Source organism: Diceros bicornis, chromosome 4, assembly GCF_020826845.1.
Source record: "Diceros bicornis minor isolate mBicDic1 chromosome 4, mDicBic1.mat.cur, whole genome shotgun sequence".
In the NCBI taxonomy this organism is placed as follows: Eukaryota; Metazoa; Chordata; class Mammalia; order Perissodactyla; family Rhinocerotidae; genus Diceros; species Diceros bicornis.
Genome location: NC_080743.1, coordinates 94,124,053 through 94,151,316, shown reverse-complemented (window position 1 = coordinate 94,151,316; position 27,264 = coordinate 94,124,053). Strand labels below are relative to the sequence as shown.

General features: G+C 37.8%; 1 protein-coding gene across 1 annotated transcript in view; it reads left to right on the top strand.

The window, feature by feature from the left end:
• DNM3 (dynamin 3) overlaps positions 1–27,264 on the top strand; it is a 523,181-nt gene that overhangs the window by 115,571 nt on the left and 380,346 nt on the right. Inside the window, exons 3-4 of the mRNA XM_058540062.1 lie at positions 23,702–23,851; positions 25,075–25,278. Of these exons, the coding sequence (XP_058396045.1) occupies positions 23,702–23,851; positions 25,075–25,278 (354 nt within the window). The remainder of the gene's footprint in view (positions 1–23,701; positions 23,852–25,074; positions 25,279–27,264) is intronic.

The following is a 27,264-nucleotide window of genomic DNA, read 5'->3' as shown; positions in this document are numbered from 1 at the left end:
CAGAAGAATTGAAAGCAGGGACTCAGACAGATACTTGTACACCAGTGTTCATGGCAGCGTTATTTACAGTTACCAAAAAGGTTGAAACAACTCAAATGTCCATAAACAGGTGAATGGATTAACAAAATGTGGTACTTATGTACAATGGAATACTATTCAGCCATAAAAAGGAATGAACTTCTGATATATGCTGCAACATAGATGAACTTAAAACATTATGCTAAGTGAAATAAGACACAGGAGGACAAATATTGTATGATTCCACTTGTATGGGGTACCTAGAATAGGCAAATTAACAGAGACAGAAAGTAGAATAGAAGTTACCAGGGGCTGAGGGAAAAGAGAAATGGAGAGTTACTGTTTAATGGATACAGAGTTTCTGTTTAGAATGATGAAAAAGTTCTGGAAACAGTGGTGACTGTTGCACAACATTGTGAATGTACTTAATGTCACTGAATTGTACACTTAATAATGGTTAAAATCACACCTATTAGAATGGCAGAAATACAGAACACTGACAATATCAAATGCTGGTGAGAATGTGGAGCAAGAGGAATTCTTACTCATTGCTCTTGGGAATGCATAGTGGTAGAGCCACTTTGGAAGACAGTTTGGCAGTTTCTTACAAAATGAAACATAGTCTTACCATATGATCCAGTGATTATAATCCTTGGTATTTACCCAAAGGAGTTGAAAACTTATGTTTACACAAAAACCTGCTCATGATGTTTATAGCAGCTTTATTCATAATTGCCAGTACTAAGAAGTAACTAAGATATCCTTCAGTAGGTGAATGGATAAACTGTGGTACATCCAGACAACGTAATATTATTCAGCACTAAAAAGTAATGAGCTATGAAGCCATGAAAAGACATGGAGGAAACTTAAATGCATGTTACCAATGAATGAAGCCAATCTGAAAAGGTTATATACTGTATGATTTCAACTATATAACATCTGGAAAAGGCAAAACTATGGGGACAGTAAAAAGATTAGTGGTTGTCAGGTATTGTGGGGAGAGAGGGATGAATCGGCAGAGCACAAAAGATTTTTAAGAGCAGTCAAACTGTTCTGTATGATACTCTAATGGTGGATACATGTCATTACGCGTTTGTCCAAATCCATAGAAAGTATAACACCAGGAGCAAATCCTAATGTAAACTATGGACTTTGGATGATTAGGATGTGTCAGTGTAGGTTCATTGATTGTAACAAATGTACCACTCTGGTGGAGGATGCTGATATTGGAGGAGGCTGCGTATTTGTGGGGGGTAGGAGATATAGGGGACCCCCCTGTAATTTCTGCTCAATTTTTCTGTGAACCTAAAACTGCTCTAAAAAGTAAAGTCTATATTAAAAAAGTGGCTAAAATGATAAATTTTATGTTATGTGTATTTTATCACACACACACAAAACCCCTCAAGTACAAAAGAGATTTCAAAGCTGTTTACTTTATTAAGAATCCCTTGACTTATGGCATTGTACCAAATAATTAAAAACTATACTTTGTATTTTTGAGTGTGTTTTATTTTAAGAGTAACCAGTAAGAGTTAATAAGCTGGACATAAGAGGGGCAGACAGACCTCATCTCACTTGGTGCCCTCAATGATTTCTCTTCTCTGAGAACTTCCATTGTGGTGCCCTTGGTAGGGGAAGCCTCTTGTTTTTCTGACCTTCTGGTCCACACAGACACTCCCTGTTGGAGTCCTTGCCCTCTCAAGTGGGCCTCCTGAACAACACTAAAATGCCTCTTGGGCTGCTTCTTTTCCCGTGTGACCCACATCTGGTCCGTGGGACGTGCTCAATCATCCTGTCCTTTGCCCTGTCGCTGTGGTTGTGGAGGCTGGGTAGTCTACTGCTACACACTTGAGCTTTCCCTGACCTGGCCAGGCAGTAGGTTCTTGGTGTCCCGCAGATGCAGGATTTCAGGCTCTCAAAAGGTCCCTCAGTATGTCTAAGATATGGAAGAAGGCATCTCCCCATCCTGCCCCTCCTGGCAAGAGAGTGGGGACTGGGCTCTTGGCCATTATTTTTTCAAGGAAATCCCTTTACAAATGCTCACTTATTCTCATCCTTTTATTATTATATTTTCAGAAGTGTTAAGAGGGCACAGGAGGTAAAAAATTGTTTGTGAGGACTTTCCTGTGTCAATTCTTCCCCTGGCGTCAGTCTCATACTTGAAGAGATTTCCATTGTAACTAAAATACCGTTCCACAAGGCTATAGCAGCTTGCTATGTGAAATGAACTAGGGACTGGGGGTGAAATGACCTGAGTTTTCGTATTTCCACCATTTTTTGACTTTATAAAGAAATCACTTTCGGTAAGATGGTTTTGAAGATTGAATGATATAGTGCACATGAAGGTGCTTTGAATGTTATATGTGAGCTACAGTACACGTGCAAATTGCGCTGTTGTTAATGCGAAGGACTTTGCTGTTGAGGTTTCTAACGAACATGATTCTGTGATCATGAAACTCAGAACTTACCTTTTTTTCCCTCTGTTACTAAAAATGTTAGTGTCAAGGGATTATTATAGTTGGAGTGGAAGTCCATTCTTATGTCACATTTGTTTACTAAGCTGTGCTGAGGAAAATGAGTCACTTTAAATATTATTTTTAATTTTCTTTGGAAAAATCAATGATTACTATATCAAGGTAAATTTCAAGTTCCAAATGGAAAATTATGCTATTATTGTCCACGTGTGAACTTTGGTGGTTACAACTGGTGCTTGAAGGGACATGTCTCAGATGCTGCCTGCATTTGGGTCATTTAGCTTTGATGGAGAAAAGCTGTGTTTCTAGTTATACAGAAATAATATTAATTATTATTATTATCGTTATTTCAATAGCTACATTTGTATGGGACTTAGCATATACACATTTACTAGGCACTTGTTTAAGTGTTTTGCATATATTGATTTACCTAATCCTCACAACACTCCTATGAGGTAGGTGATATTATTATTATTATTATTATTCCCATTTTGCATAGTGGAATCTGAGGCACAGAGAAGTTACAGTTGATCCAGGATAATGACACTTGCTTCCCAGGGCTGTTGTGGGTGTTCACATGAGATAATGTGTGTCTGTTTGTGAATAAAAGGTTGGTGTATAACAGATTCTCAGTCATTTTAAATTTACTCTAATGGTCAAAAGCTGTTGATCATACAGGCATTGGTCTAATCTTTGGGGCTTGCACTTGGGCAAAACCACAGATTTATGCTGAAATAGAATAAAAATAAGCACTTTTTCTTCTTCAGCGTATGTAGTTCCTTTCTTCTGCATCCTATTCCTATTTTCACTTTATAGATGGACTACTTTGAAGCACAAAAAAATCATTATATCTTGAAATAATTTTTTAAAGAAATCCAGTAACAAACTCAGAACTAATAAAGGTAAGCTCATATGTATTAAAAAATTTTAAGGGTAACACTTTTGGTAAACCTTGACTTTGTCAGCTTTTATGGGATATTATTATGATTATTCTCATTTTACTTAGGAGGAAACCCAGGCACAGAGAAGTTATAGTTTAGCTGGGATAATAATACTGATTTCTCAGGATTTGTGTGGTATTAACAGGAATTAATGTGTTAATTTATATCCTGACTTATGCAACAAATGTGTCCTAAGAATATGTGTATAAAATAAGTTTTTGGATTCAAATTCTATTTTAAATGTGATAAATGAAAAGACTTTTGGGAAGATGTATAATTACCCTCCAAAGTATCTTTAGAGTGAGTGTGAATTTTTATATGCAGTGCAGTTCCATCTTATACAGGTACTGCATTCTAAAATCAGCCTTTAAGGCCAAGATGGATTATAGTCAAAACCACCGCTAGGACCAGAAAACACAATACTATATATGGTGTCGTGTACATAACTACCATATCTTCTGACTTTTCACTGCTCAGTGTTTATCAGTGGCCTTCAATTAGTTCTTTAATTTCTACTTTGAGGATGTTAACAAAGAAGAATCCAGTAGCTGCTATCAGAGTTTAGTTTTGTTTTCTGAGGAAACTTCTTTTGCCAGCAGGTCATAAAAATCAATTGAAGTACATGTCAAATTTCAGCCACTACCTTTATGTTGATCATATAAAAAATCATAATAATCATAGCAATAGCCTGCATTTTTTACATCTTGGTATGGAATGGACGCTGTGCTCAATGCTTTATGTACATCTCATTTAACATTTACCCCCAAAATGGGGTGCATTCTGTCTTTGACACTCCTCCATAAATGCTTTATGCTTTCATCCATTCATTCCACAAATATTTTTTAATTGGATATTTGCTGTTATTTGCCCAGCTGGTTTATCCTAAATTCCCTTTCACTTTTTCACTTTGGTGCTTTTGTTATCATTTGCTTGTAGTTTTATTTTTTAATTTTTTTGGTGAGGAAGACTGGCCTGAGCTAAAATCTGTTGCCAATCCTTCTCTTTTTGCTGAGGAAGATTAGCCGTGAGCTAACATCTGTGCCCATCTTCCTCTATTTTGTATGTGGGACACCACCACAGCATGGCTTGATGAGAAGCACATAGGTCTGTGCCTGGGATCTGAACTTGCAAACCCCAGACCGCCAAAGTGGAGTGTGCAGAATTTAACCACTATGCCACCGGGCTGGCCCCCTGTAGTTTTAAATATTCTCCTTTCCCTTCTTGGCTTTTCCCCAATTCTGTCTATCCTCCTAAATATAGCTCTGACTCAACTCTTTCCATAAATCCTTTACATACCATCCCAGCCCAAAAAGACCCCTCCCCTTGCTAAATCCATAGAGCACCAAGGTATACCATTCATTTGTCAATTATTCGTGACGGTGTTTTCTATCTTGAAATCTTATTTAAATCTTTTGCTTAGCTTTCATAAGTTTGTCTCCTTTCTCCAACTTGGTAAGTTCTTCAAGATTGTGAATTATAGCTTAACATTTTGTGTCGTCTATAGAAGTAGTTCCTTGATGAGTAGTAGATTTGCATATGGCCAGAAAACTCAACTCCCAGTCAAAAAGATATATTCTACTACAGAATGGAAAGCAGTCTCAATTCTGTAACCTAAGAGGCACAATGTGTAATCGAAGGCTTGCTCACCAAAGAAATAGAAAACCTTATCACAAAAGCCAGAACAGGTTTCAAGAGACTGAAAATATAATATTTTTGTAGTGTGAAACTTCTTACGATAATGAAGTCCAGAGAGCAATAACATATCTCGAGAGTCTTATCCTGAGCTATTATCTATAACTGATTAGACCAAAAGGGAAAGAGATGGCTTATAAAAAGATCCTAAAGAGATCTGCTCAGAAGATTTTGCTCCATAGTGTTGATTTATACTGAATGAGGAAAAAAGTACTGGAAGTTCTAAAATACTGAAAGAGACATTCAAGGTCTCATGAGTCTTTGAAAAATAGTGAAGAGTAGTTCAGTTTTAACTTAGAATTATTCATTTACTTATTTATTCTTTTAATCATTCCTATATCCTTAAGGAATGTTAAATCAACGATGTAGAAGATAACGGTCCTTACTCTCTAAGCACTTTGATTGTAGCATTCAAGGTAAGACATATAAGCAAATAGTTACTATGGTGTGGAATGTGTAGTACATGTTATATGAATATTCTTCAGCATGTTAGTTTGGATAGAGAATCTTTAAGATTTTTTCCACCTGTAAAACCACATGAGTAGTACATTCACAGAGCCCTAAAAAATTCAGAGAACAAAAGCAGTCTTAGTCATTGGTGTGATCAAAGTAAGTTTTTAGTGGAAATGACTTTTGGGTAGGGTCTTGTTAGGTAATATTTTGATAGGCACAGATTATAATCATGGTAATGATACAAACCATTTGTTGAGTGTTTGCTGTGCAGGAGGCAGTATACGTGGTGCTTAAGCACATATTCCTGTGAGGAGGAGGGTGGAGCAAAGTTATCTATGACTACCCTGAAATTATACTGAAAATTCTGTGTATGTGCAAGTTTGTACATTTTTATGGGGAAAGGTTCCAGAGCCCCCAGAAATGTGACTCATAGTAGAGAGTGCAGCACATGTGACTTCTGGACTCTGAGAAGTGCCCACGTAGAGGGGTGGTAGGTGAAAAGAAGGGATTGTTGAGAACAAAGAAGTTGTGAAAAGCTGAGAATTGGAAGCTCCTAGGAGGGGAGAGCTTGGAGTAGTGAGAAGCAATTAGTGTGGGATGGTTAACAGATTGTCCTCTGGAGTCAGAATGTCTGGATTTAAATCCGGGACTGCCACCTCCTAGCCGTGTGACCTCGGGCAATGTATGTAACCTCTCTGAGACTAAGACCTCTGCTATCTGGATTAGCTGTTACGTATTTATTTAAAATTTCTTTGATTATGTTTAAAATTAACGCTTTGATAATTGTGTGTTAAATGCTTTCTTTCATTTATCATTTGATGTAATATAAATTTGTTAATCATGTATAACTAGTCACTGGGAAGAACTTTGATGAAAGAAACAGACATGGCTGTGCTCTTGTCCTCACAGCAACCCATGAAAAGAGACACCATTTACAGAGGAGGGAACGGAGACTTGGGCAAGTTAAATGACTTTCCAAGTCACGTGATGAAGAAGCGGGAGAACCTTCAAACTTCAGGTCTGACTCCAAAGTCTTAATCACTCGTATTCTTGACTACAGAATGCTGTACAGGCATGGCTGAGTCTGTGAGAACGTTAACAAGCGGAGACCTATTGTACTTTAGAGATGATTGACATTTAGATTTCCTGGTTGAAAGAGGAAGGATGCAGATACTTTGGATGGGCTCTTCTAACATTATGAAACTACTAAGAGGGGTTATCAAGTAAGAGCACATATATTCAAATCGGTTTTTAGTATGATGACACATTTGGACGATCGATTTATTTTTAAATTATTGAGGTCATATTGGTTTATAACATTGTGGAATTTTAGGTGTACATTATTATATATCAGTTTCTGTATAGACTGCATCATGCTCACCACCAATAGTCTAGTTTTTATCTGTCACCATATATATGTGTCCCTTTACCCCTTTTGCCCTCCCCCAACCCCCTTCCCTTCTGGTAGCCACTAAACTGTTCTCCGTATGTGTGTGTTTGTTTATCTTCCACACGTCAGTAAAATCATATGGTGTTTGTCTTTCTCTGCCTGGTTTAACATAATACCCTAGAGGTCCATCCATGTTGTTGCAAATGGGACGATTTTGTCTTTTTTATGGCTGAGTAGTATTCCATTGTGTATATCTACACCACATCTTCTTTATCCATTCATCAGTTGATGGGCCCTTGGGTTGCTTCCATGTCTTGGCTATTGTGAATAATGCTGCAATGAACATAGGGGTGCATAGATCTCTTTGTATTGTTGATTTCCTGTTCTTTGGATAAATACCCAGTAGTGGGATAGCTGGATCATATGGTATTTCTTTCTTTCTTTCTGCTGAGGAAAATTCGCCCTGAGCTAACATCTGTTGCCAATCTTCCTCTTTTTGCTTGAGGAAGGTTAGCCTTGAGCTAATATCTGTTGCTAACCTTACTCTATTTTGTATGTGGGTCACCGCCACAACATGGACACTGACGAGTGGTGTAGGTCCACACCTGGGAACCAAACCCGGGCTGCTGAAGTGGAGCACGCCGAACTTAACCACTAGGCCAAGGCACCAACCCTGGTATTTCTATTTTTAATTTTTTGAGAAATCTCCATACTGTTTTCCATAGTGGCTGCACCAGTTTGCATTCCCGTCAGCAGTGTATGAGGGTTTCCTTTTCTCCACATCCTCTCCAACATTTGTTATTTTTTTGTCTTGGCAATTATAGTTCCTTCTGACAGTGTGAGGTGATATCTCATTGTAGTCTTGATTTGCACTTCCTTAATAATTAGTGATGTGGAACATCTTTTCATGTGCCTGTTAGCCATCTGTATATCTTCTTTGGAAAAATGTCTGTTCATATCCTCCGCCCATTTTTTGATCAGGTTGGTTTTTTTGTTGTTGTTGAGTTGTATGTGTTCTTTATACATTTTGGAGATTAACCCCTCGTCGGATATATGATTTGCAAATATTTTCCCCCAGTTGGTGGGTTGTCTTTTCGTTTTGTTCATGGTTTCCTTTGCCTTGAAGGAGCTTTTTAGTCTGATGTAGTCCCATTTGTTTATTTTTTCTTCTGTTTCCCTTGCCTGAGTAGACATGGTATTCGAAAAGATCCTTCTAAGACTGATGTCAAAGAGTGTACTGCCTATATTTTCTTCTAGGAGTTTTATTGTTTCAGGCCTTACATTCAAGTTTTTAATCTATTTTGAGTTAATTTTTGTGTACGATGTAAGATATTGGTCTACTTTCATTCTTTTGCAGGTGGCTGTCCAGTTTTCCCAACACCATTTATTGAAGAGACTTCCCTTTCTCCATTGTATGTTCTGGGCACCTTTGTCAAAGATTAATTGTTCATAGATGTGTGGTTTTATTTCTGGGCTTTCAGTTCTGGTCCATTGATCTGTGTGTCTGTTTTTGTGCCAGTACTGTGCTGTTTTGATTACTATAGCTTTATAGTATATTTTGAAATCAGGGATTGTGATGCCTCCAACTTTGTTCTTTTTTCTCCAGATAGCTTTGGCTATTCGAGGTCTTTTCTCGTTCCGTATAAATTTTAGGATTCTTTGTTCTATTTCCATGAAGAATGTCATTGGGATTCTGATTGAGATTGCATTGAATCTATAGATTGCTTTAGGTAATATGGGTATTTTAACTATGTTTCTTCTTCCAATCCAGAAGCATGGAATACCTTTCCATTTCTTTATGTCTTCAATTTCTTTCATTAATGTCTTGTAGTTTTCAGAGTATAGGTCTTTCACATCTTTGCTTAAATTTATTCCTAGATATTTTATTCTTTTTGTTGCAACTGTAAATGGGATTGTATTCTTGACTTCTCTTTCTGCTAGTTCGTTATTAGTGTGTAGAAATGCAATTGATTTTTGTAAGGTGATTTTGTACCCTGCAACTTTGCCGTAGTTGTTGATTTTTTCTAATCATTTTCCTGCCGATTCTTTAGGGTTTTCTATATATAGAATCATGTCATCTGCAAACAGTGAGAGTTTTACTTCTTCCTTTCCAATTTGGATACATTTTATTTCTTTTTCTTGCCTGATGGCTCTGACCAAAACCTCCAGTACTATGTTGAATAGGAGTGGCGAGAGTGGGAACCCTTGTCTTGTTCCTGTTCTCAGAGGGATGGCTTTCAGTTTTTCACCATTAAGTATGACCTTGGCTGTGGGTTTCTCATATATGGCCTATATTATGTTGAGGTACTTTCCTTCTATACCCATTTTGTTGAGAGTTTTTATCATAAATGGATGTTGAATCTTGTCAAGTGCTTTCTTTAAGTCTATTGAGATGATCATGTGATTTTTATTCCTCATTTTGTTAATGTGGTGTATCACACTGATTGATTTGCAGATGTTGAAAATCCCTGTGTCCCTGGTATAAATCACACTTGATCATGGTGTATGATCCTTTTAATGTATTGATGTATTCGATTTGCTGATATTTTGTTGAGGATTTTTGCATCTATGTTCATCAGCGATATTGGCCTGTAATTTTCCTTCTTTATGTTGTCCTTGTCTGGTTTTGGTATCAGGGTGATGTTGGCCTCATAGAATGAGTAGGAAGCATTCCATCTTCAATTTTTGGGAATGGTTTGAGAAGGATAGATTCCAAATCTTCTTTGAATGTTTAATAGAATTCACCAGAGAAGCTGTCTGGTCCTGGACTTTTGTTTTTTGGGAGGTTTTTGATTACTGTTTCAATCTCTTTAGTTGGAATTGATCTATTCAGATTCTCTTCAGTTTTGGAAGGTCGTATAAGTCTAAGAATTTATCCATTACTTCTAGGTTATCCAATTTGTTGGCATATAGTTTTTCATAGTATTCTCTTATAATCCTTTGTATTTCTGTGGTATCTGTTGTAGTTTCTCTTCTTTCACTTTTTATTTTATTTATTTGAGCCTTCTCTCTTTTTTTCTTAGTGAGTCTGCCTACGGGTTTGTCAATTTCGTTTATCTTCTCAGAGAACCAGCTCTTAGTTTCATTGATCCTTTCTATTGTTTTTTAAGTCTCTATTTCATTTATTTCTACTCTAATTTTTATTATTTCCCTCCTTCTACTGACTTTGGGCTTTGTTTATTCTTTTCTAGTTCTGTTAGGTATAGTTTAAGATTACTTATTTGAGATTTTTCTTGTTTTTTGGGTTTACCTTTATTGCTATAAATTTCCCTCTTAGTACCACTTTTGCTGCATCCCATAGAGTTGGCATGTTGTGTTCTCATTTTCACTTGGTGAGAGAGTTTTCTATTAACTTCCTATTGAGATAATTGGTGACTATTGTAGTGAAGCATTAATTAACATACAAATTGAGTTGGAAAAACCACAGTACTAAGTTTCAGATCAGAACTTTATTTTGTTTTTCTTTTTAGATACATTTCTGTTAGCATAATTTAAGCTGACCACATAACATATTGGGTTTTGCTAAGTGCTGGGTGTTCTTACATGAATCCCTTGGGATTAAAAACAAAAATCACTTAAGGGAGACCTTAAAACATTTAAAAATTTTTTTCCACTTAGATAATTCATACACTAATTCACGTGTTCTAATAATTGAGTTTTCTTCATACTAGGAACAATTTTTAGTTTTTTTCTTTTTTTCTTCCTTTTTTAAAAAATTTTCAAGAAATGGTTGGATTGACTATTCTCTGAGTCGTAGAATAATTTTTGCAATTTAAGAAGCAAAGGCATCTTGTCAGAGGAAGTTACTTTGCATTTTTGTTTTATGCAATCAATTGTGAATATCATGTCCAAGAATTTTAATATACTCAAGATAAAATCTTTATTTTTATTTGTTCAGACATTTGTTTCAAAAGTATGTACTCTTATTACCAAGCTATACCATATTGACTAGTTAGAAGTTCTTGGGCCATAGTTGATAATATTTTTGTATGGCCTCCAACAACACTGAAGTGATTAGTGTCTAATGAGACAGAGTTTAGAGGAGATGTACCTTCCAGTTATAAGAATCTGTAATTTTTTTTTTTTTTTTGTGAGGAAGATCAGCGCTGAGCTAACATCCGTGCCAATCCTCCTCCCCTTGCTGAGGAGGACCAGCTCCGAGCCAACATCTATTGCCAATACTCCTCCTTTTTTTCCTCAAAGCCCCAGCAGATAGCTGCACGTCACAGCTGCACATCCCTCCAGCCACTGCACGTGGGACATGGCCCCAGCATGGCTGGAGAAGCGATGTGTTGGTGCACGCCCGGGATCCGAACCCGGGCCGCCAGCAGGAGAGCGCGCGCACCTAACCGCTAAGCCACGGGGCCAGCCCAAGAATCTGTAATTTTGTTAAAGTGTAATGCATTTAGCAGAGCAGGCATTCATGGTAAAATTCTCGTGCTTTTAGCTAAATGTTCTGTGTGTGTGTATGTATGCATATGTGCAAGCTTGGGTCAGGGAGGAGGAAACTTTTTCTGTGCAATATTGCGAAGAATGCTGTAGATAAAGATTCAAAAAATAAATTGTTTTGTAGAAAATGACAAGCTGATTCTAAAATTCATAGGAAATGCAAAGGACCCAGAATAGCCAAAGCAGCTTTAAAAAATAACATAGTTGGAGAATGAGCACTACCTAATTTTAAGACTTATTATAAATCTACAATAATCAAGATAGTGTGGCCTTGGCATAAAGATAGACAAACAGACCAATGCAACAGAATAGAGTTCAAGAATGGACCTACAGTTATACAGATAACTGATTCTTCATAAAGGTGCAAAGGCAATTCAGTGGAGAAAGGGTAGTATTTTCAGCAAATGGTATTGGAAAAATTGAATATTAATATGTAAAAAATGAACTTCTATTCATACTTTTCACCATATATGGAAGTTAAAGTTGGCTCTCTTTCCAGCTGCTAATTACTTTCAGGAATTTGTCATGAAGACATTTGAAGAGCTTACCAAATATACTAAGATCTTGTTAAAATATTTAGATGGAATAGTGTTGTTGACAACTTGTGCCCATACTCATAGAAAGTTTTTTTTGGTCAAGCAGTTAGGATATTATAATGTATCCAGAAACATATACTGTAGCTCTGATATTTTCTTTGAGACTATATTTTTAGTTACATATTTATATACTTGTTGTTCTGATATGATTACCACTTAAATCTCATTTATAAACTTCATCCTTGTGTATAAGATTCTATGGGGAAATAATATTTTCATTTTGTAAATCTTAGACTTTCTATTGCATTATTTTGTATTGAAATCTAATTACTTGAATTTTCATGATGAAGTCTGGTCATTTCACTTTTAATTACTCTATAGATTTTTACTTGGCAAATCATCTTATTTTTTGTCTTAATAAAACGGAAATGACATTGAATCATTTGTTTTTTCTGAATTTGTACATTCAATTACTCTTAAATAATATTGTAGTAACTCACTTATTTAGAAATTTGTTTTTAATTTTCAGTTTCTAAACTTAGCTGATTATCAGGAAGAAGCAAAAAGACCCTTGGGTAGCCAAGATTAATATTACAAAGTCTACTGTCTAAACTTCATGCGTTGCAGGGTCGTGGTCTTACTCTGGGCCTCTCCAGTTATTTTAGACTCAGAACATCCATACTGGGTTATTGACTGGACTTCTCAGTCTAGAGTAAAATACAAAGCTATAAGTTAGAATGGGAATATGGCTTAAAAATAGATGCATTGCTAACAGCAAGAAGTGACAGCTGTAAACTTGATGGCAAGGGAAGAGACAAAAGAAAAAAAGTGTAAAAGTAAAATAATTTTTAAGTAAACAAAGTAATCTATTAGCAAAAATCATTGAAATAACAAGAAATATTTACCTTATGTATAGAACACTGTTTAAGGATACAGGAAACTGTATAACACATACTCAATTTCTGTAAATTCCAATAGGCATTTCTCAGTACTTACCTTGCTCATTCAACAGCTTTTGAAACTATCAATTATTTTCTCCTTCTTGAAACAGACTCTATTCTTTTGGCTTCCATGATGCCAAATACTCCTGGTTTTTCTTTTACCTCTTTGGCCACTCTTTCTGTCTCTTTTGCTGATACATTATCTTCTACCCAGCCTTTAAAGTTTGTGCCTACCCAAGGCTCCTTTCTGTGTCATTTCATATTCTCCCTTAGACAATCACTTCTCTACCATGGCTTCAGTTACAACTTGTGCACCTATGACTTGCACATTTATAGTTCTGGGGCTAAACTCCAGACCCATATTTCCAGCTGCTTGCTTGAAGCTGTACTAGGATATTTCAAAGATATAAAACTCAATATGTCAAAAGCCGTATTTATGATCATTTTCTTCTCCATACCCACAAACCTTAAGTGTCCTCCAGTGTTTATGTTTTGATTCATTTACTCTTTCATTTATTTATTCATTAATTCAACATATATGTATTGAGTGCCTAATAGATGCACTTTAGTTTTAGGCAGTGGGCGTACAGCATATAATGTTCTTGTTCTCATGGACCTGGTATTCCCGTGGGTAAAGACAGGCAATAAGAAACAAACAAGGAAAACCTTAGATAGTGATTATGTGCACTGAAGAAAATAAATTGGGTAATGTGACAGAGCATGACTAAGAGCTGCTACTTTAATTTGCTTGGTCAAGGAAGCCTCTCTAAAGAGAAGGTATTATGGATGACAAGTAAATGGCAGGAAGGATCTACACATGCAGAGGTCTGGGGGAAGGGCATTCCAGAGCAGGAGCAGCTTGTAGAGAAACCCTGAGGTGGCGATGAACTTGGTGTGCCTGAAGAGCAGAAAGGAGGCTGTCGTGATTTGAGCTAAAGTGATTTGAGCACAGAGAGTGGAGATAGTGTTAGAGGTGGAGGTAGACAGAGGTCAAACTGTCTAGGACTTTGTAGGCCAGAGCAAGGAATTTGGATTTTTCTGAATGTGCTGGAAAACCAATAAAAGATTTTAAAAAGGGGAGAGACATGATATGACTTATGTTGTAGAAAGATCTTTCCAGCTTCCCAGTAGAGAATGGATTCAATGGAGCAAGAGGGAATCAGGAAAACCAGTTAGGATGCCTTTATGGTAATCCAGGTAATAGGTGGTGCCAGCTTAGAAGTAGGATGGCTATGGTGGAGGCAGTGGGAAGATGTTTGGGATAGAGCTGAGGAAAAGAAGGAATGTAAAGGTAGCTCTGGTTTTTGATTTGAACACCTGATTCAATGGTAGTATCAATAATTGAGATGTGGTAGACTGGGAGGAGGAGTAGATATGGATAATGGGAGGGGAGGGCAATGGGGAATTAAAAGTTTGGTTTTGGACATGCTAATTTTGAAATATCTATTAGACATCCAAATTGAAATACCAATTAAGCATTAGAATTAGATATAGATAAGTCTGGAGTTCAGGGGAGAGATGAGTGCTCGAGACATGAATTTGGGGATATACATGTGATATATATATATAGTTTTATTTCCTAGAGAGAGAATAGAGATGACAAAGAAGAGAAGAAGGTCTAGAAGGAAGTCTAGTGGTACTCCAGTATTTAGAAGTAAAGAAGAGAAGAGAAGGAACAATGAGCAAAGGACATGCAGCAGGAGCAATCAGTGAGGAAGGAGAAAAATCAGGGAAGTTGGCGTAATGGGAGTCAGTAGAAGGGAATGTTTCAAGGAAGAGGAGGAGAATCATGTCAGATGCTGCTAAGACTTAGAATAATTATCCACTTTGCAGTTTTTGGCTCAGTGCTTGACGTGCTTCTTGTTTGGTTTCAGTATTTGGAATATAGTTTATCTCTTGATTGTGTTTTACATGGAAACTATGAGTGTGAAATAGAGTTGATTTTTGTTATGCTCTTCAAGCTCTTCTGGAAAAAAATATGGAACTAAATTGAGCTATGGAGGTATTACAGCTGCTGATTCTCTGATTGTTATTTGAGGTACTTGTGATAGAATATTCCATACAAATTCCCCATCGCTGAGGGGATTTCTGTCAAATACTGGCCTTGGTCCCATGTGCCAGCACTACTCTAGTTATCCGGGACCGCTTAATCCTCACATGTAGGCTCAGCCTTACTCAGGCTTTAGAACCAGCCCAGCTCTTGGGCAAGAAAGCTGTAAAGGCCATCGTTGAGCAGGAAGTATCAAGGCAGCATTGATATTAATCTCTCTTGACCCTGAGGTCTATGTATGTGGCTTTGGCTTTGTATCATTTGAGAAAGGCAAAGGCTCTACCTTCCATTCCATGACTGAGATCGTGTCTGGCTGGTACCCTCTGGCTCACTTGGGTCTGGAGTTCTGTTTTGATCTACTTTGCCCCGGGAATAGCAGAGCCCTGGTCCTAAACCCTAGTCTCGGCATCTGATCTCTGATACCTGCCTGGCTCCCACCTTTTGTCTGCTATGAACTTTTGGCCCCCCTTACTTTCACCCCACTCCATTGTTCTTAATGCTGCTGCTGAGACCTCCACCCTTCACCCACTGCTGGACTCCTGTAAGTTAATTGTTTGCTTCTTTAGACTTGTCCCGTTTACCTTAGTGACGCAATTGAGTTCTTCATATCTGGGTCTGTATAATTTGTATCGTGCTTTCCCTGTTGCTTCCTCAACCACAGTTCTAAGATCTTGCCTTCAATTTGGAATGACTTGAAGGCTTGATGGAAGCATTTTTATTTTCAAAATTGGCATTGCTCAATGGTATGCAAAGTGGACTGCTTTAAAGAAGAAGGAAGAGATCTACAGATGTTCTTTACTCTAAATATGATAGGCATTAGGGAAACAGATGAATAAAATGTAGCCTCTGCCTTTGAGGAAATATGTTTTTGAATGTAGTCATACATAGATGCTCTCTACAGCAAGTGGATTCAGCTCATTGCATTGAAAACTGTTCCCTGTTTATGTGACCCATGTACCCTATTTTCATTGGAGCCTTATGCTCACAAAACATTGCTATTAATATTTCAGAAATGACTCCAGCTAAAGTATTGAGGACCCCACTTCTTAGAATAAGGATTGACAAGAGGTTATATGCATGTGCTCCATAATTATCCCTTCTCCTTAACCTTGATTAATTGAAACATATGCATGTTTTTCCCCATGGAAGGAGCATATTGGAAATATTTAAATTCTTATGGTCATGCTGTGATTTTTGCAGATGATTGGAACGCTGCCCAGGCATAAACCATCTCGTCCTTCCCCCAAACAATTTGTCAGTTGTTTACCCTAGCATAATTTGTTTTTCATGACCAGTAGAAATGATAGTCCTAAAATGTTTTACAAGGAAATAAAAATAAAATAGAATAATAGCTCTTATTTTTTAATACTCTCTTTTTTCCCCCAAATCTTTCAATATAAAAAAATGTATCTTAACCTTTGCTTTAAATTGCTTTAAATGCTTTTAACATTAAAGAAACAGGAAAGATTTTTAAAACTAGGAGTCTTATTTTGTGAAACTGAAAACATACTATGAATTTCAGCAAGACAGGTTATACTGACACACAATAGAATTTCATGTATGCATTATCAGGGTTTCAGTGCTTATATGCACATAGCCTTCATCCTTTATATGAGCTTGTGGCTAAGAAATTTAATCACTGTCTATTTAGATTGAACCGGGGCTGAAGCCTGGAATTGTTTGAGAGAGATCATTTCATGCGCCCAACTACCAAGCATTTAGAATGAAAGGAACACTGAGAACATGCCAAGAGAGCTTGTGCCCCTAGAAACTGTACCTTTCTATGAGAAAGAATGTATCTCAGAACCATAAGATGAGATTTGTTAGACCTTCAGACATATTATTTTACCATAGTAAAGTCTCAGAAGACACACATTTACCAGCTCTTAAAAAGTCTTGCTGTTGATTGGCTAGTACAGCCTGTTTCCTAGTGTTTGGCTTAGGTGATAGAATTTCCTTCATCCCCAAACTCATGTGAACACTCTTTTTCAGAGGTGAGTATAGTAAGTGATATATCACTCTTGTGATTGTCCTATCCAAGATTTTCATCTATCATTGTATTTTTTGACAGCAGGGAGGTAAAGCTGTGATCTTTTTAATTCATCATTGATAATAAAAATTTATTTAGGAATTGTGTGCTAAGATAAGCTGATTGATGATCCTCCTCAATAGCAACTGTGGTCAGTTGTTCAAAACCATACCTGCTATCTCTGCTGTCCACCTGTTTATGGTGTGCTTGCTTATTTGGGGGTACTTGTGATAGAATATTCCATACAAATTCCCAGAGATCTCATAACAGGGCTGGCTAACTTTGTTGCTTGTGAGACTCACCTTATTGGGAATATAACCCAGGAACTATGAATTGTAGTTATGTTGCCATGTTTTTCTAATAAGAAAGTAGGATGTGTAGTCTTACAATTACCACTGTTAGAGACAAGGGGACACAGATCTATGAGTCCCTGGAGTTGGGTAGAGGATGGATTACAGGTAGCCCCCTTCTGACAACTCAGATTAGGTTTTGCCTGAATTTTGCATCCTGTAGGATGAATTATTTCCCACGAGGCTCTTTGAGACCCATAAAAAAAAGGATTTTGTGGTTCCTGCCTCTTTAGGTTTGGGGACCCAATACCACTGTTGGGGGGGAGGGGCGTTCCCCTCACCAACAAACAATTCTCAGACACCAGAATGTGTCCAACAGTTCAACTCAATTCTGACACTATCTACCCTAAGATAGCATCGAATTCCACTGGTTGAGGGCTCAGTCCTACAAGACTGTCTCTGCTCCCCACATTCAGAGGCCACTCTCAAGCCCAGGCTGTTACCTGTGCTTCTGACTGACTGGCTGTAAATCAGAGGTTCCCATGATCTGCTCCTTGGGTTCAATTAATTTGCTAGAGCGGCTCACAGAACTCAGAGAAACATTTTAGTTACTAGATTATTGATTTATTATAAAAGGATACAACTCAGGAACTGCCAGATGGAAGAGATGCATAGGGCAAAGTATGTGGGAAGGGGCTTGGAGCTTCCCTACCCTCTCCAGGAGTGCCACTCTCCCAGCACCTCCACATGTTCACCAACCTGGAAGCTCTGTGAACCCAGTCCTGGGTTTTTACAGAGGCTTAATTACATAGGCTTAATTGATTAAATCATTGGCCATTGGCAATGGAACTTAATCTCCAGCCCATCTCCCCTCCCTGGAGGTGGAGGGGGTGGGTACTGAAAGTTCTAATCACAGGGTTGATTCTCCTGGCAACCAGCCCCCATCCTGAGGTGCTTTCCAAAAGTCACCTCATTAACATAAAAAAAGACACCTTTATTGTTCTTATCACTTAGGAAATTCCAAGGGTTTTAGGAGCTCTGTGCTGGAAATGGGAATGAAGATCAAATATATATTTCTTATTATAAATCACAATATCACACTGCCCTGTTAGTTCTTTGATATGCTGGGCAGGTTTGAATCCTTTGATGGATGTAGATTAGACCCAAGTTGACATCTCTGCTATGGTTACTCTTATGTCACTCGTTTAGAATCACTTTATGGGGGTGTATGTGTATGTGTGTGTTCCTGAACCAGGAACCAGGTTTGTTTTGTCTGCCATATGGTTATGCCAATCACCAAGTTGACTAATTTGCAAAGAGAAAGGATTTAATCACAAGAAAGCCAAGTGAGGAGGCGGGAGAATCAATCTCAGATCTGCCTCCCCAAAAATGGGGACTCAGGGGATATTTATGGGGTAGGGGGCAAGGTGTTCTGAAGTGTGGGAATAGATGATTGGAGGTAAGGAGAAGTGAGGGAATTGATGATCTGCACAAGCATAGTCCAGCTTCATGGCTCTTCCATAGGATGCATGCTCACAAAATGGCGGCATTGCCATGATCTGAGGGTGGAGTTTTTAGCTCCCTGACGTCAAAGGGTCATTTATTGGTCATCTTCGCAGGCCCAGTTGATGAGTTGGTGGTCTCAACCAGCCTGAACTCGACAAGGAGTCGATTCTCAGTTCCTGAAAAACTTAAGTGCCCCACGTGTTACCGTGGTGACCCAAGCAGCCAAGATGTTATCTATGGGGTGGGCTTCAGTAATACATTATCTGACTACTTTTGCTAACAGACAACTAATTAAGTATAGTTAAAGCAAGTTGGCTGCCAGTTTCGTGTGTGAGTGAGTGTGTGTGTGTGTGATGTATTTTATGTTAGAAATAATATTATTTGTAGAGTTTAACCAGTGAGAATATATACAGAAATATTTTTTAAAGACTTAAAATGACTTTAGATAAATATGATAAGTCTCCACTCTCACCTGATGAATTTCACATGCTCCCACTACCATCAGTTCCACCTATTAGTATCATTAGTACTTATTGTACTGCTTCCTTCCTGTTCCTATGCATGAACTAGCATATTCCTTTCTAATGCCTCCTCCTCTCTTCCTTAAGACATCAGTTCAGCACTGGCCCTTCTCACTTCTGCATCAGCACCTTTCCCTTACACTGGATTAATACCCTCAGCCTATGAACATGCTATTTGTTTGCCCATGTTTATAAAACCTTCCCTTGATTTCACATCCCTCTCCAGCTGCCCTCTCACTTCTTTCCTCTCCTTTACACAAAACTCCTTGAAAGAATTGTCTGTAATCAGTCTCCACTTCCTGTCCTCCTGTTCTCTCCTAAATCTATTCCAATCAGGCTATCATCCACCCCAGTCCTCTGTAACAGCTCTTGTCAGCCTCCTGAAGGATCCTCAAGTTGCCCAGTTCTATGATCCATTCTTAGTTCTTCTCTTACCTGCCATGTTGGGAGTATTTGATGGAGTGGAAGGTCTCTGTCCTTCATGAAACACCCTCTTTACTGGGCTTTGGGCCACCTCTCTCTCTTGGTTTTTCTCCTGTCTCCTTGACCACTCCTGCTCACTCTCCATCTCCTTACCTCTAAACATGGGAAACCCCAGAGCCCAGTGCTCTGACCTCTTCCCTATCTAACTCTCTCACTTAGTGATCTCATCCACGTGCCTGACTTTAATGAATTCCAAATATATATCTCTAGTTTAGACTTCTCCCTAGATGAAAGACTCTCACGTGTCCAGCCCCAAAGGCGTTTTTGTGCTAATTAGAAAAAGCTGCCCTTTTCCTCAAGCACTTGACTGCCATCTTCTGGAAATTTTTCAGAATAAATATACGTCGATCAGATGAATAAGAATGTGAATGGTATCTCTTATAGCTGTGTAATCCTCAACCACAAGCAACAGTTCTGTTTCTCTACTTGGGTGGTATTAGGCATCACAAGCTTAATAGGTCCCAAACCGAACTCCTGATTCCCAACCCCCATCACCCCCACCTCTTCCTGTCAGTCTTTTCTATTTCAAAATTCTTCCTGTTGCTGGGGTCACACTCCTTGAAGTAATTCTTGACTCCTCTCTCCCATACCCCACCTTTATTCCATCAGCAAATTCTGTTGGTTTTTCTTTCAAAATGCATTAGAATTGAACCACTTCTCCCTGCTCCCACTGTTGCCACCCTGGTCCAAGCGCCATCATCTCTCAGCTCTGTGATTCCAACAGCCAGCTTCCTCTCTTGCTCCTCATTGTCTATTCTCAACCCAGCAGCCACAGATATTTATTTAAAACCTAGGTCCCGTCATGTTTCCCCTCTACCCAAACCCTTCAAGTGGTCTACCATTCACTCAGAGTAAAAATCAAAGTCCTTAAAATGGCCTACAGCCACTACAAAGTCCAGGCCTGGGCGACAGCCCTGACCTCATCACTATCTCTCTCCTCAGTGTGCTCATGCTCCAGGCCCCTTGGCCTCTTTGCTCTTCCTCCAATATGCCAAGCACATGTCTGCTCCAGGCACTCTGCCAGGATGCTCTTATATAAAGTATGGCGTGCTCCCTCCCTTTCTTGAGTTTTTGCTCAAATGTCACTTTATCGTATCAGAGAAGCCTTCCTCAACCAAAGCATCTAACCAAGCAACCCCCCTCCCCAGCATTTAATATCCCCCTTACTGTTCAGTTTTCCCCATAGCACTTAATATCTGACACACATGCATTGTTTACTGTTTCATCTCACTAGAATTTTAAGCTTCATAAGGCTAGAGACTTCTTTTTCTCTCCCTCTGCTATATGCTCGATTTCTAAAACAGTGCCTGGCAAGTAGTAGGAGCTCAATAAATATTAGTTGAATAAATAAATTTATACAGGCTTCCCTAAATCTCCGTGGAACCCTATCCTTAAAAAGACACAAAGGTTTGAGATGGTCCTGCACATTCTAATCTCTCAATTCCAAGATAAAAGCATTTTCAGGAGTCTAAGAATAAATTTAAATCTAATTTGAAAATTGCATTGATTTTACAACCTTCTGGAAGGGCATTAATTTCCTACAGAGAAAGAAGTAGGTGCCATCTAGTGGCAATAAGAGACGTCCACCTTTGTGTAACATTGAAAACATAGTCCCTGATCCAGAAGCTTATTAATTCTATGAAAGTAATAATTATAATAGTCATAAGTCCTCAAGTGTGCATTTTCCACAGCATATATTGAATTTAAAAAGTACAGATCCATTTCTTCCAAATTATTTGTGACTCATTTTTACTTATTAATTTTTGTTTGTTTTCTGGGATCTTACATCTTTTGTTCATCTTTATTTTTCTTATTGTTTTATCTTCTGCTTATCTTTAAATTTTTACATTCACATGATACTGGCCTAGCCGTTGAGTGGTTAAATAAAATAAAGGCTATATCTTCTGAGAATTTATATTCTAATGACAACAGCACCCATGAGGGTAAACTATGTGAAAGAACATGCCAAATGATGCAGTTGATCTCTTGAGGCCAGACTTCTGAAGCCTATTGAAGCCTTATTGTTGTATATACTTGCACCACTGAGGAATGAGCTTTTGGGAGTCTTAGCTTGCCGTTTTTTCAGAAAGTGACACATATTATTATATGGAGAAACTAAGATAGAAAAATATTCGTGTCCATTCACGTTGACAGGCAAGACGGAAACCAAATAAAGTTCTCTGACTGTCAGTCAAACTTTCGAAAAGTTAGGTCATTACAGTTCTTTGGTAACTTAAAGCAGATTCTCGTTGATCTACTTCAGGAGCCCATGACCTTTCCAGTCCTGAGTAGCTGAAGTGGGGCTGGGTAATTTGTGTCTGCCACCAGGAGGCCTGAGCAGTGATCAGACTAGCAGGAGAAGTTAGTGAGAGAAGCCCAGGAAGGAGATGGACTCTGTTGCCAATGCTCGGATTAGTCCTGGCCTTTTCACATGGAAGAAGACTTTGAGTAGCTCCAGGGGGCAAAAGTTGGACCAATGGAATATGATAAGAAAGCATATTACATACCAACATTAAGAAACATTTTCCAATAAGAGTTTTTTCCGAAGACATCAAAGCCTCAGTTCCCTGTCAGTGGGAGGGTCCAAGCAGAGGCTGGATGATAACCCGCCAGGGATTTGTTGAAGCTGTTAAGATTCTCTGATTCCTGGAAAGACTTTGCTTTCTCTCTGCACACACTGAAACCCTCTGAAACCCTCCCAACTCTTCAGTACTCCGTTCATACCCCATTTCCTTTTTTGGGCACTGCAGCTTGAAGCTATCTTTCCTGTCTCTACCTTTCCTATGACTTTAAGAGCAGATTAGCACTTATTTTATGCTACCTGTGTTAACGTTTTTTCTCTGTGGTATGATCTTTTGCTCCCTAAGCTGATGCTAAGCTACTTGGAGATGGGACCACATCTTAAAGTTGTCTCTCTATCAGCCTTGCCATAGTGGGTGAAAGTCAAATGTTTATAGTGGGGAATGGTAGCAAAACTACCAGTAATTGTCTCAGCTGACATTGGGGCCCAAGATGCTTAGCCTTAGTCTAAGTTTGGTGGAGCAATTCTTCAGCTAGTTATTAGGGAAACTAAAATATTTGTCAAGACTCATTCCCATGTTAAAAATTATAATAATTTTTTTTAGATCTAATAGTATCAGCTTCCTATCTGAGTTGTGTTATCATATGTGTGATATCTCTGGAACCAGGTATAGAAATTGATGGTACAACACTTGGTAGGATGTTATTGAAATTTAAAAAACTAATTTTCTGTTATTATATAGTGATTTTAGAGTTTTTTCTTCTGCTTACAGATGCTGATTTTTTTTTTAGATTACAGGTAAATATTTTCTCTGATGTAATACTCTATATCTTTTTTTCTTGAGAAAATATATTTTTAATTACACAAGTTGATGTGGTATTTTGAATAGTATATTTCTAAGCTAAAATATTCCATATTTTATTTCTTTTCAAAGAATTAAGCAAAGTTTGTTTCTAAATCTTCTTGACTTCTGAAGCGATATTTATGTAACTTAGCATTCCATCATAATAAAGTGGTGATATTGAAAAAGGACGTGCTAATAGGATTAGTAGATGGGCTCTCTGTGCACCCGAGATCTAATTTCTTTTGACAGTCAGATGCTGTTTGTTTTATCATTTGGAGGGCCAAAACTCTCTTTAAATTATTTAATAAGACTAAATGGTTTAAGGACTGCTTATAGTACTTAATTGCTTGTCTGAAAATTAGCAAATTTAGCATCCTTAGCGTTTGTACTATGTTTAATATTTCTAAAGTATTAACTCTGCTTCTTAGTAATTGCTGTGTTTTCTCATTCTGATGCTAAAGAGACGATACTGGATACTTTGACTTGTAATTAAAGAAACATTTTTTCCTTATAATTATTGCAAAAGTGCATGAATTTTAAGTTGTATTAATTTTCTTTTGTAGAATATGCTGAATTTCTACATTGCAAAGGAAAAAAATTTACAGATTTTGATGAAGTTCGCCATGAGATTGAAGCAGAAACAGATCGAGTGACTGGAATGAATAAAGGCATTTCCTCCATACCCATTAATTTACGAGTCTATTCCCCACATGGTAAGTAAAATAACAAAATTCCAAATTTTGTCCTCAAAAATTTTTACTACATTAATTAACATACATTATTTGTATAGAAGATGGTTTGTTCTCTCAAAAGAGTACCGGGTTTCCGGGATAGTATTTGGATACTGCCATAAATGGTATGGTCCAAAGAACTTGTAAAGTTATTTATGGGGAGGCAGGAGGAGATGACTTTTAAAAAGATCAGAATTGTATAAGTCATTTAAAAAATTTCCTTTATGCTTATTTTAAACTTTTAGAATTCCAAAGAAGTATGCATAAAAACTTCCATTTTTAATATCTTAAGTCTTTGCAAAAATCTTAGAGGTGCCTGGTACTATGGTTGAGTCTTCCCGTATTGGGTTTTGTTGTAGCTTTATATATTCCTATTTATTCTCTTCCTGAGGAATCAACTGTGATTTTTTTCCCCAGACTATCAGCAGAAACTTATAAATTAGATAACCAATTCATGATGTGTGATGTGGAATAGCCTCTATTCTGACTAAATTTTCAGTGGGGCAGATTTTCATCACGAATCTTCTACCCAGTTCAGTTGCTTTTAAAACAGAGCATGAATGACAAGCTCAAATACGACTTCCCGAGAGGACTTGGGGCCAACACTGTTTTGTGCAGAGAGAACAACAGCCAGGTTGGGCTGGAGTCACTGACTCAGGAGTAGTTTCTTGCTTTCTGGGATGGTGTTCCATCAGTCTGGCCATTTCACCTACACGGTAACCTCATGGCACCACGAATGGCTAACGGCTTTCCAATAGGCCAGGTGGCTAACCCTCTGCAAATAACATATGATGCTTTTGAAGGGAAGGACAGATCTTACTCTGAGCATTTTTACAACGTTTAAAGGCAATGTACAAGACTGGCAGACAGCATATGTACCTATTGTTCAGTGTTTTAATTATAACCCCCTAGTTATGGATATGACAGCTCTCTGAGAAAACATGTTAGGCATACAGATCAGTGCCTTTCAAATTATGTTAAAATGATCATTTGGCATAGCACAATCATATCATAAAAATAGAGAAAACTTGCAAAGCCATTTTATATTCTGTGCTTTTTATTCTACACACAAGCTGGAGTTATTCAGATACACAATATATAAAGCTGAGCTTGTTTTATTTCCACTACAGTGACAGATGGTTCTGCATTGTCAATATCTTTAACATGGAGGCTGTATGTAAGACTCTTTTTTCCTCTCCACACAGTGTTAAATCTAACCCTTATCGACCTACCTGGAATTACTAAAGTGCCCGTAGGAGATCAGCCACCAGATATTGAGTATCAGATCAGAGAAATGATTATGCAGTTCATCACACGGGAGAACTGTCTAGTTCTGGCTGTTACCCCAGCCAACACTGATCTTGCAAACTCAGATGCACTGAAGCTAGCTAAAGAAGTTGATCCTCAAGGTGAGTGTGTGGCCTTTAAGATGAAAGGGAATTAGCTTAAAATGTCAAGAGTTTGGGTATATTTCAAGGTAACACAAATTCTCATAACTTGATTTCATTATTAATTAGATTAGCCATTATTAATATTGTTAGATCTTTTTTATTTAAGATGCTGAAAGAAAATTTACTAGGGAATATAGTCTAAATCTATACAAATAAATGTAAGATTAACTGAGATCTAAGAAAATAGGCATTTCTAATCATCATGAACTATTTATTTTAAAAAGCCAGTAAAATAAACTTCTGGTACAGAATTCACACAGTCTCCTTAGTTATTATAAGAGTTACCTGAATATACTCCCAATAAAAAGTCTTTCTATTTTTTGTTTTTGTGAAGCTCTTTTAATGCATGTAAGATATTATTTAGCTTATCATTATTTGACATAAATATATATTATAAAAGCAGAGATTTATTTGTTATTGGCATTTCAGAATCCAAAAAAGTCCCTTATTGATGCTGATGTTTTGATTTTTTTCTTCCTCTGAGCTGAATAACAGTTTATCTTCAGAGAGCCCAGTGATGGGCCTTTGTGTGTGTCTGTTAAACTAATTATGGAGGGGCACTCAGTGATGTGTCCTTTCAATATGGAGGTACACGTTCTCCAATTCTAGGAATACTTTCTTTTAATAGTTAATTGCCCCCATATTCTCTGTTCTCTTTATCTGGAATTCTTATTAGCATATTAGAACTCCTAGAATGCTCCTTTTTTTTTTCAATCTTCCTCTTTTATCATGTCTTTGTCTCTTTGTTCTACTTTTTGCAAGATTTGCTTAACTTTATCTTCAGCTCTTCTAATTAATTTTTCATTTCTGATATCATTTAAAAAGTTCCAACAGCATTTTCTTATTTTGTGAATGTTATTTTTATTTTTTTAAGTAGCATTGCACTCTTGGTTTCTCAAGTGCAATATCTTCTGTAAAGATTTTAATGAGTCTTTTGAGGTTTTGCTTTTGTAATCTACAGTGTCTCTGAGTCAATTTTTTCTGGTTGTTTGTTTTGGTCATTGTCTTTGGTGTCAGAGACCTTTTTCAAATGATTGGTGATCTTTTGCTGCCCATTCAGACATAAGAGTAGAGCACTAAAAAGCTGATGGAAGCTCTGTACATGCATGAATGGGATTCATTGACTAATGGGCTTTACCATAGAGTGATTGGGCTGGGACTTGGCCTTTTTGTTAGAAGACTTCCACAGCTGCTATTAGACTCTTTGAATATTTTCTCTTGAGCTGGTCTGGTATAAGCCTGATGTCCAGAGGTCTTAGAGCCAAGAGGAAGAATTGAGTTGGTGGGGGAAGGTGGGGTGGTTCTCACTATTCAGCATGTAGACTTTTAATTATTCCGTCTGCTTTCATAATGGCATTCCTGAAGGTCTTCTTGAGTCCAGAGTCCCTCTGGTTCATCTTCTTCTGAAAGTAAATCTTCAGTATTCTGCTTAGGTCAAGGAGGAGTAACTGTGTGATTGTGCAAGATGAGAAAATGGGTGTGGAGATCTAACATCATCCCATATAAATTTTCAGACACATCTTCTATTTTCAGCTCCTGTTACACCCTGGCTTTGGTGCCTTCAGTTCTTGAACCTTTCCAAGGTTCTGCAATAGTAATTGGTTTATTTCTTCTTTGCTTCTTCAACATCCCTGAGATTGGAGCTTGGAGCAAAGCACGTGGAGACTCCAGATGGCTATATGGGGACCATCACCAAGACTCTCTCTCCAGCGTCAGTGGCTTGGAAGAGCCAGATTATGGATTGGGGCTGGAATCTAGTCATAAAAATGATGCTGGAACACCCCTGTCCAGCAGCCTTCTTGTCCCACAGGAGACAAAGCCATGGTTATCTGACTGGAACAGAGGTAGCACTCCTCTCAGTGAATTCTAGTGAGTACAGCACAATCACAGTCCTGAAAAGTCCACAGTTAGTCCAGATGAAGCTCCATGGAGGAGAGCAGACCA